General features: G+C 43.5%; 1 protein-coding gene across 1 annotated transcript in view; it reads left to right on the top strand.

The window, feature by feature from the left end:
* LOC126188837 (uncharacterized) overlaps positions 1-16,473 on the top strand; it is a 33,559-nt gene extending 17,086 nt beyond the window's left edge. The window contains exon 2 of the mRNA XM_049930497.1: positions 15,862-16,473. Within this exon, the coding sequence (XP_049786454.1) occupies positions 15,862-16,473 (612 nt within the window). The remainder of the gene's footprint in view (positions 1-15,861) is intronic.
* The last annotated feature ends 266 nt before the right edge of the window (positions 16,474-16,739 follow it).

Below are 16,739 nucleotides of genomic sequence, written 5' to 3'. Positions count from 1 at the left end.
AACGTCTTGCACCGCTTTACAATGTTGAACGCTTTTTTTCAGGTCCACAAATCCTATGAACCGGTCTTGATTTTCCTTTAGTCTTGCTACCATTATCAACCGCAACATCAGAATTGACTCTCCGATGACTTTATCTTTCCTAAAGTCAAACTGATCGTCATCTAACACATCCTCAATTTTCTTTTCCATTCTTCTGTGTATTATTCTTGTCAGCAACTTGGATGCTTGAGATGTTAAGCTTATTGTGCGATAATTCTCGCACTTCTCAGCTCTTAAAGTCTTCGGAACAGTGTGGATGATATTTTTCCGAAAGTCAGATGGTATGTCGCGAGACTCAAACGTTCTACACACCAACGTGAATAGTTGTCTCGCTGATTTTAGAAACTCTGGTGGAATGTTATCCATCCCTTCTGCTGTAATTGATCTTAAGTCCTCAAAAGCTCTCTTAAATTCTGATTCTAATACTGGATTTCCTAACCCCTCTAAATCGACTCCTGTTCCTTCTTCTATCACATCAGATAAATCTTCTCTCTCATACGGTCATTCAATGTACTCTTTCCACCTATCCGCTATCTCCTCTGCATTTAAGAATGGAATTCCCCTTGCACTCTTAACGTTACCACCCTAGGTATCAAACATAGGTCTTAATTTGAGGCAGAAATTTATGAGAATGTACGGTTGGAGCTCAGCGTTTTATAGTACAGCAACATGGTCTGTGGGAAAACCGGAATAGAAAGAATCGAATCATTTGAGATGTGGCGCTGCAGACGAGTATTGAAAATTTGGACCGCTAAGGTGAGGAATGAGGTGGTTCGACGCAGAATCGGGGAGGAAAATAATGTGTGGAAAACACTGACAAGAAGAAGGGGCAGGATAATAGGACATCTGTTTGGACATCAGGGAATAACTTCCATGCTACTAGAGGGAGCTGTAGAGAGTAAAATCTATAGAGGAAGACAGACTGGAATATATCCAGCAAGTGATTGAGAACTTAGGTTGCAAGTGCTGCTCGGAGATGAAGAGATTGGCACAGCAGAGGAATTCGTGGCGGGCCGCATCAAAACCCTTTTTCAAATGAACTGAGGCCTTACGTCAAGTCTGCAACTATCATTTCATCTTCTGATTGAGCTGTAAACAGGTTATTCAGTGTTTTGCTCTCGCTCGCGCATTTCAGTAAACTCATCAATGGTCAGCTACTGATTGTGTGGATTCAACAGTTCTTGAAAGTGATCGCCACCCATCTCTAAATTTGTCTGACAAGAATGACTCCCTGGTCAGTCGATTGAAGCATACACATATTCGGTGGCAAAAATACAACTGTCACATGTGAGTCGAAATTAATTAGAGCAACAGGAGGATGTCCTAGTGCGATGTCGTTTAATAACATCACGTTAAATGGGATTTGTTTTAACTGTCAGTAACGTTCGACTTAAGGTATGAAGTGAATACCAAACCAGTCCTCAAAAATGGAAGCTGTCACCTAAGCTTTAGCATTCGACTTCCAGATTACAGGAAACCTAGCTTTCGATTTATTTTTTAATGCTCTTGGATTTTCTAAGCGATATACTAAGAGAGATTTGAATCTACAATCATAGCTGCATTCGCGCCGACGATCATTATCAATTGATCTTTGGTGGCTTTAAAACCTGGAAAGGTTTTCCCTTCACGTGCATTTAAAGTCCTTTTATGCATCTTCTTCCAGTACAAATCAGTTTCATCTACGGTGAATATAGTTTGGCTAGTATAACCACTTCCGTCTAAAATTGCTTTGAGTTTTTCTGGATAGAGCGACGCACTCTTTTTACCATCGCTTGCTGTCTCGCCACGTTTTGCGATTCTATGCCAATTACAATGACTTTTGAATCGGCTACACCAACCGTTACTAGCTTTAAGCGTTCATCTTTAGCCGCCTCCCCAGCTTCTTCTTTCAGTCTCTCAAAAATCAGCTTAGCTTGAGAGCAAACCGTCTTCTGATCAACAGAACAATTTTTCATTCTTACTTGATTATCACACCATAATTTTAAAGTTGTTTTCACATGAGCGATAATACCATGACGTTTACGAATGACACTTGAATTCAAAGACTAAGCATTTTTCACAGCTTCAAGTATTTTTCCTTTATCTTTTATAATTGTTCTGACTATTGATACCGGTAAATCAAACTTCTTTGCCAACTAACAAATTTTAATTTTTGTATCGAATACTTTGATAATATTAAGATCAAATTCCAAAGTTAATGATTTCCTTTTCTTGTTGATGCAAATGAATCAGTTCTGTTTTGTTCAGATGATATATCAATCAAGCCATCTCTGTGGATAAAACGATTCCGTACGAAACTGTGTAGGCGGAGCGGGGGAATAGAGGTGCGCAGCACTCAAACAAACGAATCGCGTTAAATCCGGATCTGAGTAAAACGGGGCACTAAATGTATTTTGAGCTGACTATGGGCAGTTTATGAAATTATGACGAACGTCAAACCAAGTTAGGTACAGCAACAGCAACTTTGTTACCACGCCGCCTCCGTAGCCGAGGTTGCACCCGGACGCTGTATTTCTGTGTTTCTTTTTTGTTTTGTAGGGAAGCTGAACATGGAGGTAACAAGATAGAATCCCCACGTTGTAAGAAAATTATCACCGTAATTATGTCAGCAACGGGAGGAGAGGTGATGCTATACAGTTCTACAGTCAAACCTCCACCCAATGTCTTGTATAGCTGATGACATGTGACACTGATGAGCCACCCGTCGGAGGGGGATGAACTCGGCGGCTCCATTGGCACAAATTTAAAGGAGTGGGCTATCCTCCGCTACCGGATTTCACTATATTTTGACAACGACTAATGACATCCGACATTTTCGTGCCAATCTAGGTGTATTGTGTGTCTTAGTGACTTATTTGGTATTCCTTCTCCAGAGAGGAAATGCAGACTGTAAATAATTATACTCAGTATTCCATTTTTCTTTCGACTTTAATATAAAAATAATTAGGCCCTCTTTCTCCAAAAAACATGACGTAGTGCACCCCCAACGCTATTCATACTTATCGCTTGATCCAGCTATACGCACACAAGAGAGGTGGCGCAGTGAACACACTGGATTCGCGGTTCAAACCCTCGTCCAGCCATCCTGATTTAGGTTTTCCGTGGTTTCCCTAAATCGCTGCAGGCAAATGCAAGAATGGTTCCTTTGAAAGGGCACAGCGGATTTCCTTCCCCATCCTTTTCTAATCCGAGCTTGTGCTCCATCTCTAATGACCTCGTTGTCGATGGGACGTTAATCACTAATCACCTCCTCCTCCAGATATACATACTGCATTCATCCAACACGGTCATCTGCCTCAAGACACGACACTCATTTGTTATACCACTTTAGAGCACAGCAACGGAACTTATTAATAAAATGTCGCCCAGATAATCTGAGAATGTGTACTGAAGCGGTTTTCGAGCCCAGATCCGTCAGTAAGTTAACTGTCAAATCACACCACATGAACCGATTCAAAGCATCAACTTATTACACAGTTTCAGATGGTCACATATGATCAACGCACCACATACCAGACAGTAAAGGGTTCACCCTCTGTAACAACACTGACGTCGTCGGGAATTCAGAAACTCCCTTCCATCCTGCCTCTTGGCGGTGCTAGCACTGTCGGTGAGCTTCTGTGTGGTTTCGAAGGGAAGGAGAGGCCAGTGGCAAAGTTGAAGCTAAGATTCTGTCCTTGAGGTTATGTGTGTGTGTGTGTGTGTGTGTGTGTGTGTGTGTTGAAGAGCCCTACAGCGCAAGTGTGAGACAAGTTACGCACACATAGCACATTGAAATATTACTTAATCGGGAGTTTATTTCTAGCACTCTAATAATCACAGTCAGTTGTTAACACTTGCCAACCAGACGTAAATGTGTTAGACAGGTTCGGGGACTAGTGAGGAAGTATGCTAATCCTTTTACGGACTGATCTTACAGTTAATCTCCCTAGTACATCGAGAAACATCTCAAAATGTTCTCTTCCAGTGGACGACATCTCCTATTGCATTTATCTCTGTTCAGACACAATGTTACCTGTTGCAGTTTTCCTGAAGAGCTCCTGATTTCATATCCATCTCATCTGTTCTAGAGATTTTGTTTTTAACCAATATCACACTTTGTTAAATCCAAAGGACATAACTTTTGACATAACCGCATTATTTCCCGTTATGCACTTGTAGGAGGCGTTTCAAAAGCTGCTATACTTGCCAAATATCCTGTTTGTCTGTTATTTGCCTCGCAGCAGCAATGGAAAAGTTACAAGACTGAGTCCTTGAATCCACACACTACAGCCGTGGACCGCTTTAAAAACAAGCAAGCTATTCTACACCCTTGTGCAAAACTGAAGGGCGAAAGTAATTATCGGATGATGTGGCACTGCCAAGCAACATAGCTCGATGTAACGAGGAACACACATGTATAGAAAGCACACCTACAGTACAATACAGAAGGTAATTAAAAGGAGTATGCAATGTGACGGGCAGAAGTGACACTTTTATTCAAGGAGAATAATTGCATTGAATTCACCGTGATTCGTAATGCTTCCTCGGGACATTGTAAATGGAGGGATGTGTTTCTTAATAGGATGTGTGACCACGACGGACAGCAATGCATGCTCTGCAACGTCTCCCTGCTCTACTTAGAGATTCCGGACAAAGGAGCAGGTAGACAAAAGGCATTTATTACAGTTATCCTGGGAAAAACGAAGTTATTAGTTCGCAAGGACCGTTATTTACTCACGTTTTTCATTTAATTATAAAACAAAGCATTACTTCGTTTGCAAAGCTTGCAACAGGATCCTGTAAGAAGTCGCACTAGACGTTGAGGTTCTATACTTTGAAAAATGTCGTAGAAAGTTTATCGAATTAGACAGGTTACAATATACAGCCTTTATGTACTACTGAGGTTATGATTTAACCTTTAGGCGACGATATATGACACATTAATGATAGTAAATACAATAATAATTATAAAGTCAATAAAATGTGCTATTATAAGTTATGAAAAGTTCACACATTGGATTCCGCAGCTATACTAAATTTTAAAAAAGATCCATGCGGTTAATTTTACAAAATTGTTTAAGATTTCGTAGCCATTTCTTGACAGACTGTCTGTTGAATTCTGTCTCAAGATCTTCGGGCAACATTTGCTTAATGATCCTTCTGACGTTTTGCCAGCTCAGTGGCTGGTATATTGTTGAAGATTCACCCTCCATTTCTGATGGAGGGCTGAATTCGAACGCGCGGTGGGAGATTGTACAAAGGGTGTTCCAGGAGAAATGGTCAGTATTTAGGGATATGACAGTAACGATCATTTGAAGCAAAAATTCTAGTAAACATGCGCTCTAAAATGCGTACTTGAAGATCTATGAACACTTTTTCATCTTCGATACTGTGAAACAAATCCCTTCTACGGCAAGCTCTTTTCTTCCATATTTTGAGAGGTGGTAGTATGTTATCTCTACTGAAAGCTCAAAGCTCTTAAGACATGTATTTTACAGCCCGTATTCATCAAACACTTTTGTTCCTAATGGTCGTCCCTGTCCGTTCCTCCAGGGACACCCCATATACCTGTCGCGCCAACGTCTTGACGGCTTTGACCAGTTGTTACCGCTGAGTTTCTCCCCTTGTTACCTGCAACAGTTGTTTGCTGCCGCGCGGAAATACAGAACCCGTTGTTTCATCTTCGTTGCTAAAACCATTGCCATGTTCGTGAATTTCTATGGCTTCCTTGAACAAACAGACGTGGTAGCCCTTCTCCACGGCGAGAGACTGCATCTCACTCTGTGCCTGTCAGTAAGAAACTTTCGTTATGTCGTTGTTCTATCACAGCACGTGTTCCACCACGGTCGATAAACCTACAATACCGGTTATGTTCAATGATCCCGGTATTGGTGGTTCGTTACTTTTATTGGAGCTACCACGGAATAAAACCCTCTTTCTCTATTTGACTCACAGAACACAGAACCAAACCTTTATCACAATGCCTTACAACTCTGTAAGACTAACGAAGGAGAGAGACCAGTAAGGGTATCAGTTTGGAACACTGCGAGGTTCCAGGCTTTTCACGATGACGAAGAATCATTCTCCTTTGATAGCAAGACATTAATCATGAAGTAGCAGTTATTATTCGATCCGCGGGCTGTTCTATTGGATGATATGATGGCTGATTCTAGCTCCGTCATCATGAAGGGTTTCATAATTTGATGATCGTCATTGGTCGGTTCGAATCTCGTTTTCTGACGTTTGCAGGGTTAATCAGGACGGAAACCACATGATTAGGCATTTTGGCATCATAGAGAGCCACCCATCCTTAGCATTACAGAATGTTCGGTATGTTGCCATATTGTCTAAAATGGTTCAAATGGCTCTGAGCACTATGGGACTTAACAGCTGAGGTCATCAGTCCCCTAGAACTTAGAAATACTTAAACCTAACTAAGCTAAGGACATACACACATCCATGCCCGAGGCAGGTTTCGAACCTGCGACCGTAGCGGTCGCGCGGTTCCAGACTGAAGCGTATTGTGTTCGAGTATAATGACTTTTCTGGAGACTAGAAATCTACTCTGTAGGAATCAGCATGGGTTTCGAAAAAGACGGTCATGTGAAACCCAGCTCGCGCTATTCGTCCACGGGACTCAGAGGGCCATAGACACGGGTTCACAGGTAGATGCCGTGTTTCTTGACTTCCGCAAGGCGTTCGATACAGTTCCCCACAGTCGTTTAATGAACAAAGTAAGAGCATATGGACTATCAGACCAATTGTGTGATTGGATTGAGGAGTTCCTAGATAACAGGACGCAGCATGTCATTCTCAATGGAGAGAAGTCTTCCGAAGTAAAAGTGATTTCAGGTGTGCCGCAGGGGAGTGTCATAGGACCGTTGCTATTCACAATATACATAAATGACCTGGTGGTTCAAATGGCTCTGAGCACTATGGGACTCAAAATCTTAGGTCATAAGTCCCCTAGAACTTAGAACTACTTAAACCTAACTAACCTAAGGACATCACACACACCCATGCCCGAGGCAGGATTCGAACCTGCGACCGTAGCAGTCCCGCGGTTCCGGACTGCAGCGCCAGAACCGCTAGACCACCGCGGCCGGCTGACCTGGTGGATGACATCGAAAGTTCACTGAGGCTTTTTGCAGATGATGCTGTGGTGTATCGAGAGGTTGTAACAATGGAAAATTGTACTGAAATGCAGGAGGATCTGCAGCGAATTGACGCATGGTGCAGGGAATGGCAATTGAATCTCAATGTAGACAAGTGTAATATGCTGCGAATACACAGAAAGATGGATCCTTTATCATTTAGCTACAAAATAGCAGGTCAGCAACTGGAAGCAGTTAATACCATAAATTATCTGGAAGTACGCATTAGGAGTGATTTAAAATGGAATGATCATATAATGTTGATTGTCGGTAAAGCAGATGCCAGACTGAGATTCATAGGAAGAATCCTAAGGAAATGCAATCCGAAAACAAAGGAAGTAGGTTACAGTACGCTTGTTCGCCCACTGCTTGAATACTGCTCAGCAGTGTGGGATCCGTACCAGATAGGGTTGATAGAAGATATAGAGAAGATCCAACGGAGAGCAGCGCGCTTCGTTACAGGATCATTTAGTAATCGCGAAAGCGTTACGGAAATGATAGATAAACTCCGGTGGAAGACTCTGCAGGAGAGACGCTCAGTAGCTCGGTACGGGCTTTTGTCAAAGTTTCGAGAACATACCTTCACCGAAGAGTCAAGCAGTATATTGCTCCCTCCTACGTATATCTCGCGAAGAGACCATGAGGATAAAATCAGAGAGATTAGAGCCCACACAGAGGCATACCGACAATCCTTCTTTCCACGAGCAATACGAGACTGGAATAGAAGGGAGAACCGATAGAGGTACTCAAGGTACCCTCCGCCACACACCGTCAGGTGGCTTGCGGAGTATGGATGTAGATGTAGATGTAGAACCGCTCGGCCACTCTGGCCGGCTCGCACATGGAAGTTAAACCTGTTGCATAAACGTACTTTCTCAACAAGGCAATAGAATGAGGTAAGTATGTGCGCGCACAGCTAAACGTTGGTTACCAATTGTGGAAACCGGAAATTCTTAAAGGGTGGGGGGGGGGGGGGGTGTCGACATTAGGAGCGGTGGCAGAATTAGGTCCCCTAACCTTATCAGTCGAGTATCATTTATTTTTATATTTGTTTCTACACAGTCACATGAGCATTTCACAATGCTGTTGCTGCTTTTGGTTAGTCAGTGGTCATCTTCAGAACATGCATGGATCAGAATAACAAAGTGAACATGAGAACGGTTAGTGTTGCCGGTTCGCCCCAAGCGCAATATAGTCTCAGTAGCAGCTGTGCAGCTACACCGTGAGGACGTTCATGCGTACCCCATGAACATGAAGCACTGAGTTTGCTTTGTAGGATCATGAAAGTCTTACCGCATTCAGTTTCACAAGTTTTGTACAAGAAACCTACACCACTGAGAAAAACCATTGATTATGCCGTGTGGCTGGGGCCTCCCGTCGGGTAGACAGTTCGCCTGGTGTAAGTCTTTCGAGTTGACGCCACTTCGGCGACTTACGTGTCGATGAGGATGAAATGATGATGATACGGACAAAACACAACACCCAGTCCCAGAGCGGAGAAACTCTCTGGCCCAGCCGGGAATCGAACCCGGGCCGTTAGGTACGACATTCCGTCGCGGTGACCACTCAGCTACCAGGGGCGGACAAACATTGATTAGTAACAAAAATGGCTCTGAGCACTATGGGACTTAACAGCTATGGGCATCAGTCCCCTAGAACTTAGAACTACTTAAACCTAACTAACCTAAGGACAACAAACAACACCCAGTCATGGTTAGTAACGGCAGCTGAGATACGGAAGTAGTATAACTGTGTACAGGAAAGAAGGTGTGACTCACCTCGTACTCTGGTTGCAGCTGCAACGGCTTAGCTGCGAGTCACTTTTGTTACTCTGATCCATGTATAAAGACACATGCTTCAAGCAGTTTCCGTTGTGACAACGCAGTAGTATCCACTAGCAACGTCTGCCTTCAGCCTGGAGATGACCAATGGCTGGTCGAAGCAGGCAATGGCATTGTGCAACGCTAATGTGATAGTTGAAATAAAAATGTAAAAACAAAAGAACGACAACACTGTCATTAGACTAGAATGCCTTATGGTACATAATGCCTTTCGTTAAATACAGGTTGATTTTTTCTACCGTGTACAAACTCTAGGGATTGATCGATGAGAGGTTACAGAACAAAAAATTCTAAATAATTTATGTCCGGAAATGCATGGTTTCCATGCTAGAGACCATTTATTCAGTCACACTTTGTTACTGAGACTGCAGTGTAATACACGCTGTATCATGCAGCCACAGTTACAGTACGCATGGTTTCCTTCCAGAGAGTGGTACTATTCCTCATACGGCATATGTTGTGTCCGATTTACTTCAAAATGGCTCTGAGCACTATGGGACTTAACATCGGAGGTCATCAGTCCCCTAGAACTTAGAACTAATTAATCCTAACTAACCTAAGGACATCACACACATCCATGCCCGAGGCAGGATTCGAACCTGCGACCGTAGCGGTCGCGCGGTTCCAGACTGAAGCGCCTAGAACCGCTCGGCCACTACGGCCGGCCCCGATTTACTTCTTCTCTTGCTGACTCACCTCGTAGTGGATGTGATGCAACGTTGTACACAATGGTTCCGAATTCATATCGAGAGCTTGCCAACATGTGTTGCAAATAGCAACGGGCCGCGGGCACCAATGTTGTATAAGGAGACCTATCCCCGCCGACAACAACCACAGCATTCAATGTTCACAATAGTGTTTCGCCGTTTGTCTGAGACATGGTTGTTTCAGGAAGTAGGAAATCATGAAGGACGTACCCGAAATGTTCGGACACCAGGCTTGAGGACTATGTGATTAACACCGTGTTAAGCGACCGCCGTTTGAGTACTAGGCAGTTGGCCTGCCAGACGACCATGATGAACGTTCTCCGTGACAATTGTTGCTACCCTTATCACTTAAGGCGTGTGCATGACTTACTAACGGCAGACTTTCCATATAGGAAGCAGTTTTATCACTGGTTTTTTCACCAGGTAACCGTGATTCCGGGATTTGTGTCATCCATCCTACTCACAGATGAGGCCACCTTTACGCGCAGTTTTATCTTCAACTTTCTTAACATTCATCTATGAGATTGTATACAGAACACCAATGGTATGGTGACAGCGAATCATCAGCATCGGTGCAGCCGGAATGTGTGGGCCGGAATAATTGGCGACCGTATTTTGGGACCAATGTTCCTTCCACGTCGCCTAACAGGCCGCAACTATCGGCGTTTCTGACTGCAACCATCGGCGTTTCTTGAGGGTGACTTTGCCTCCCCTGCTGGAAGAAGTGCCATTGATGATTCGAAGGGTTCTGTGGTTGCTACCATAATAGTGCTCCAGCCCACTTACCGTCTTGACGCATTTTAATCGTGTCTTCCCGGTCGATGGATCCGACGAGGGGGTCCAGCCTGCTCGTTCACCGGATCTCAACCGGTACGATTTTTGGTTATGGGGCCATCTCAAAAGTATCGTGTATGCAGAGCTCATACCAGATGTGGAAACACCGGAGAGGCGTATTCATTCTGCCTTTGACACTGTTCGGATGCAGCCTGGCCGATGTGAACATGTGAGACAGAACATGCTACGGTGCGTACACGTATGCGTTGAGGCACATGGAAACCATTTTCAGCACATACTGTAACTGTGGCTGCATGGTATCAGCAAGTATTAGACCGCAGTTCTGTAACAATTTATGACTGAATAAATGGTGTCTATCATGCAATTCCGCACATAAGTTCATTGGACCTTTTTTATTCCGTACCCTCTCTTCGATCAATCCCTAGAGTTTGTACACGGTGGAAAAAACCACGCTGTATAGCCATACAGTTAGTTGAAATAGAAAAGAAAAAAGAAAATACAAAAATTATGGGACCAATATATGACTACTGGAAAAGGAAATTAAGAAGGTATAAAGTACTTTAAGAAAGAATAAAACGTATATTAGACGCGATGAGCAAGAAAAGAGTTCTGTTCAACTATGGACACCTTAAAGGACAAGATGAGAAAAGAATAACAAAAAGAATTTTTAGTTGTTTGACAAGAAATCCAAAAACGACAGTGACGTTGGTCAAAGAAGTCAACCAAACATGAGGGAAACGGAAATTACGGAGGAAGAAATATGAAAAAAAAAATCAATTCAAAAGTAAAAAATTTCAAAGGCTGCCGAGAGAAAACATAGAAAAAGGCAGGCGCAATACGGTCAGTAGAAAGAATACAATATAGGAAAATAATGAGAAACTACTGGAAAGAAAGAAAGAAGAAATTAGCAGAAAGAAATAAGAACTTATTTCATGTAGTCCTCAGTAGGCCATACCAATTTTTTTACGTCAGTCAACTGATTAATTTTTAATGTTTGGAGGTCACTGTCGTGTAAAATTGTGAATGTATTTTCGCACCAACTGCTACAGGACCAATGCTTCTTTGGGATTTATACTGATCAGCCAGAAAATTATGACAACCGAACTACTATCGATATAAACCCGTCCAGGCGATAGCAGCGTCATTCTCCCCAACTCGCCAGATCCGAACCCGATCGAACACTTCTGTGATGTGGTTGAACATGGGGTCAGATCTCATCGCCCGTCTCCCCGGAAATTACAGGAATTGGGCGACATGCGTGTGTAGATGCGATGTCAACTTCCTGCATCGGCATTATTGCTTCCATGCTACGACCTGTCGCCGCTATTATCAGTGCCAAAGGCGGACATACCGGCTATTGGGTAGGTGGCCATAATGTTCTGGCTAATCAGTGTATGTTGAAGATGGTGACACTGTCAAAAGGTGCAGGCACGACGATGATATAAATACATGTCAGAAGATTGTAAAGGTTTTACATTGTGCTAAAGCACAATCTTTTTCCAGTATATCACTTGATAATGGCCGTAAGGCCGAAACTGCAAGTCACAATCAATAATTTCTAGTCAATGCCGACTTCGATGTCTTCGAAAAATGTCAATGATTTTATTCCAATACAGTACATCCTTCGTTTTCTTCAACGTGGTATTTTTTATGTTATCGCCCTACGTCAAAAACGATGAAAAATGTGAATATAGGAACTCACCTGTATGTTAGCAAAGTAATTAATTATCTACATCGTAGGTATTTATTATACTATTGTAAAGGGGTACCTTTTAATTTTATTTTGTAAGAAACAGTTGTACTTAGATTCCTATCAGTAGTGGAAGTGAGTATATTTGCTGGAAAATTAACATTGTCGGTTGGAACAGATGTACACAGTGTATATGCAGCAGTATGAAATCCATTCTATCGACAAATACAGTCAAGTGGTACCGCGTTTTCTGACAGTAGCACAGTGTATAACAAGACATCAACGATTCAGTTGGTAGAGGGTGTTTTTTTTTTTTTTTTACATTTGTGGTAATGACTATGGGACCAAACTGCTGAGGTCATCGGTCCCTAGGCTTACGCACTACTTAATCTAGCTTTTAACTTACGCTAAGGGCAACACACACACCCACTCCCGAGGGAGGACTCGAACCTCGCGGGGGGAGCCACGCGAACCGTGACAAGACGCCAAAGACCGAACGACTGCCCCGCGCGGCGGTAGAGGGTGGAATTCGGTATAGAGGCAGTCGGCTGTGTGCGGTTTTAGTGTGTGCGTATGCGCCTTTACTGCAGATAGAAAACAGACACCATTAGTGATAATGCGAGTTGTGTACGTGAACAACGATTGTGATAATGTTACGCAGAGAAAAGTTATCATTATGTGATTGAGAAAAGTTATCATATGTGATTAAAATGCAAAAATCTGTGTGTACAACGAAGTGGAACTCTGTAATCGTCAAACTGCTAAGAAGGTGAACTGTTCAAAGTACGCCGGCCGGGATGACCGAGCGGTTCTAGGCGATACAGTCTGGAACCGCGCGACCGCTACGGTCGCATGTTCGAATCCTGCCTCGGGCATGGATGTGTGTCACGTCCTTAGGTTAGTTAGGTTTAAGTAGTTCTAAGTTCTAGGGGACTGATGACCTCAGCAGTTAAGTCCCATAGTGCTCAGAGCCATTTGAATCATGTTTGTTCAAAGTACAGTGATTGATAATCTCGTTAGAGTGGGGGCACGATATGGATAGAACGGAAACTATGGGCAAAGTAGAAAATTATCTGAGACATAGAAAGGGCCACAAACTGTTATTCTTCTCAACTTGTTGCTGATTTACAGTTGCCAGAACTGCCAGACGTGTAAGACAAATTTTTCCTCATGACAAACATCTTGCATTCAAGAAATAACTGCAGAAACAAGCTCTTACATCCAAACATAAACAGGCGAGATTGGAATTTGGTGAAAAACATCTGTCATGATCTTCAGAATGGGATAAAGTGATCTTCAGTCACGAGGAGAAGAAGTTTGATTTAGATGGACAGGATGGATTTCAATATTTTTAACATGATCAGAGAACAGAGCAGCAGGTAAGAATGAGCAGAATTTTTTATGGTGGAAGTGTTATTATTTGAGCAGACTTGAGTGGTGAAGTTAAGTCACATTGCTTGGCTGAACACAACAATGAACTCCATCTTGCACACAAAGAAGTTAGAGACAGAATTGATTAGAACGTGTAAGAACCTAGGGAACGAAAGTATAATATTTCAACAAAACAATGAATCTGTGTATGTTTCTACTACAAACAATAAGTGGTTTGAAGATAAAGATTTCATGTCTTTCCCTCGTCTGCACTTAGCCCGGATTTGAATACCATGGAAAATCTTTGGTGAATACTTGCAAGCCTGTTTATCGGAATGGAAGGCAATTTGAGACCGTATCTGAGCTGAAAGGGCGACAGGAGCAGAGTGGCGACAATTTTACAGCAAGGCCTAACAAAATCAACGCCGAAGAGGTAGAGAGAATATTGGACAACATACTAACAATGCAGTAACACAACAGGAGAGTGCACTTATACCCGTTTCCATCCAGGAAATGCAAACGCCTGATTTTTTGTTATTCATGTTATGAAAGAAACTATGTAATTCCGCTATGACTGTTTATGTCTTATATGCCTCTACTACTTCCATAGTAAATTCGATACATTTATGGTTCAGACATTGTACTGTTACCTCCGTGAACCCTGCCTTTATATTATTTCCACTACTACTGTATCCGTTACCATTCTAATAAACTAATGAGTCCTCTCCGCTCTCCAAATCCCGTACAGATCCGCAGTAAGCTCTCCTCCAATCTCCCAGATGGAAGGTGTGGAAATTGCATCTGTTCAGCTCCGAGACGAAAAAAGAGGCAGCTTGAACAATTAAACAACGATATTGGCTGTTTAGATTGAAATAGAGACGCTGTGTCTAGTATGTTCCTACAAGATTTTAATTATTGAAAACAACATGCACATGTTTTCTTGCACGAGAGTAATTAGCCTCATAACAATAAAAGTGTATCTATTCGCAAAGGATTGCTGTGGGGTCTAGAATGGACTCCGAAACTTCTAGTAAGGGGGATGAATACTGTATTCATAGCTCTTCTTCTAGACTTAGCACTCACTTAAGCTCAGATGGCGTAGCGGTTAAGTCACTGGAAACGTCTTCGGGAGAAACGGGGTTGAAGTCCACGTTTGACTATCGCGAGTTTGGTTTTGATTATCACCCTATAACATTACAGACGATTAGATGACTGCTATTTGTCCAAATGTCGTAGTGTTGCACCTTGTCGCCGGTGGAGCATTAACTTAGTTTCTTTTCTTTCGTACTAGTAGATACGACATATTAGTGCACATAGAAATCTCTCTGTAAACCAGGGTCTCATATGGCTTCGTTTACCAAGTATTTTAAGAATGTGATTCAAGAAGTAATTAACTCTTGTGACAAAATGTTATCCACAGTCAGATAGAATAGTACCCCGTTGTGTGGAAGTAATACCCAACATAATTAATATTCTCACCACGCTGGCGCAAAAAGTTTCTGCATCGGTACGCCAAGTCATTTATGCCTGTCTATGGCAAACAGGGGCACGTCATAACGGCGTGGAGAGCGTGCATACCGGTTGCGATTCTCAAAACTGACGTTGCTTCTTCGCTGGTAACCGTACGTACCAGCCAAAGAAAACAACTTCAACTGACATCGATATTTTCGCATCTACGTCAGTTATTTAGATGGCCAAATAGCAGATCTAATATAGCACCCTTAAAGGCTCATATACTAATCAAACTGTACCAGTATCGGCTGTTTTAATTCGTCTACGTACGATTATCCCTGTTTTAGTTTTCTTAATGTTCGTTTTATGGCGTTTTCAAAACACTGCCCATTGCGTTCAACAGATTTTCTGAACTCTTACCGTCGCTGATAGAATTACTATGTCATCAGGAAATATTAATTTTTTATTTCTTCTCCGAGAACTTTTATTCCCTTTTCCAAATTTATCTGTGGTTTCTTTTATTGTTTGCACTATATACAGACTGAATAACATGCGAACATGTCACTTCAGTGTATTTTGCCTTTACGATTCTGACATTTCTACATCAACAGTGACATTTAGCCTGTCATGAAAAAGTGACTGTGGTCGTTTGCTATTTAACGTCTGTTCTGCTCATTGTAGGCTTTCTTGTTATTTTTTTTGCTTTGTACAGTATTTAATGAAATGTTATGTAACTTTTTTATTTAATAATTGTAATAGCTGGCCGTATCAGGTAGTGAATAAATAGTGCTGCTGTTTGGTGTTATTCTTCGATATTATTATTCTGCCAGGATGACGACGGTGACTACGAGGGAGAGGACTTCATTACGGACGAGGAACCGGACATCCCGACGGACGTTCTGAAGATGGAGTACAGCGAGGATAGCCCGGTGGCGGGCGACGGCGCTGTGCTGGAGCGGTTCTCGGCGGACGGCGACAAGAAGCCGGCGCTGAAGCGCAAGCGCGGCTGGTCGGAGGAGACGCGGCTGGCGGACGCGTGCGGCCTGCTCAAGGCGGCGGTGACGGCGGGTGCGTTGGCGCGGGACGATTGCGCCGTCTACGGCGAGCACGTGGCCAACAAGCTGCGCTCGCTCGACCACCGCACGCGCGCCATCGTGCAGCACGCCATCAACAACGTGCTGTTCGAGGCGGACATGGGCAAGTACAGCGAGGCGGGCGCGCCACATTTCCAGCCGGCGTACTACGAGTGCGCCACCCCCGCCGGCTTCCCGCCCGCCTGGGCGCCGCCCACGCCGCAGCCCCAGCAGGCCGCCGCCGCCGCGGCCGCCGCCGCCGCCATGATGTGCCCGCCGCCGCCTCCGCAGCAGGCGCCGGCCGGTGCGCAGGCGCACGCGTCGCCCACCGCCGCCTCTCAGCCCCCGCACCAGAGTCCGCGCGCCTGAACCGCACCTCAGCCGCTGCCGTTCTCAGTGGTGCGCGGCACTCCTGCCAAACTGTGTACCCTCGCTAGGTCCCGTTACACTTTATTTCCGTTGTGTCAATTCTAGGTGAAATACGAGAGGAGTTGAAAAGTTTCCACGTTCATCGGGAGATGAAAATTGTAAAAGTGTGATGAAAACCTGCAAGTTGACAATCTTACACGCTTTATTTTCTGCTTACTTTCGCCATTTCACAAACGAACACATTTTCCACCTGGTTTATTATTACA

The sequence above is a fragment of the Schistocerca cancellata genome, chromosome 1 (genome assembly GCF_023864275.1).
Source record: "Schistocerca cancellata isolate TAMUIC-IGC-003103 chromosome 1, iqSchCanc2.1, whole genome shotgun sequence".
In the NCBI taxonomy this organism is placed as follows: domain Eukaryota; kingdom Metazoa; phylum Arthropoda; class Insecta; order Orthoptera; family Acrididae; genus Schistocerca; species Schistocerca cancellata.
Note: the sequence above shows the minus strand (reverse complement) of the source record. Positions and strands in the feature narration are given on the sequence as shown.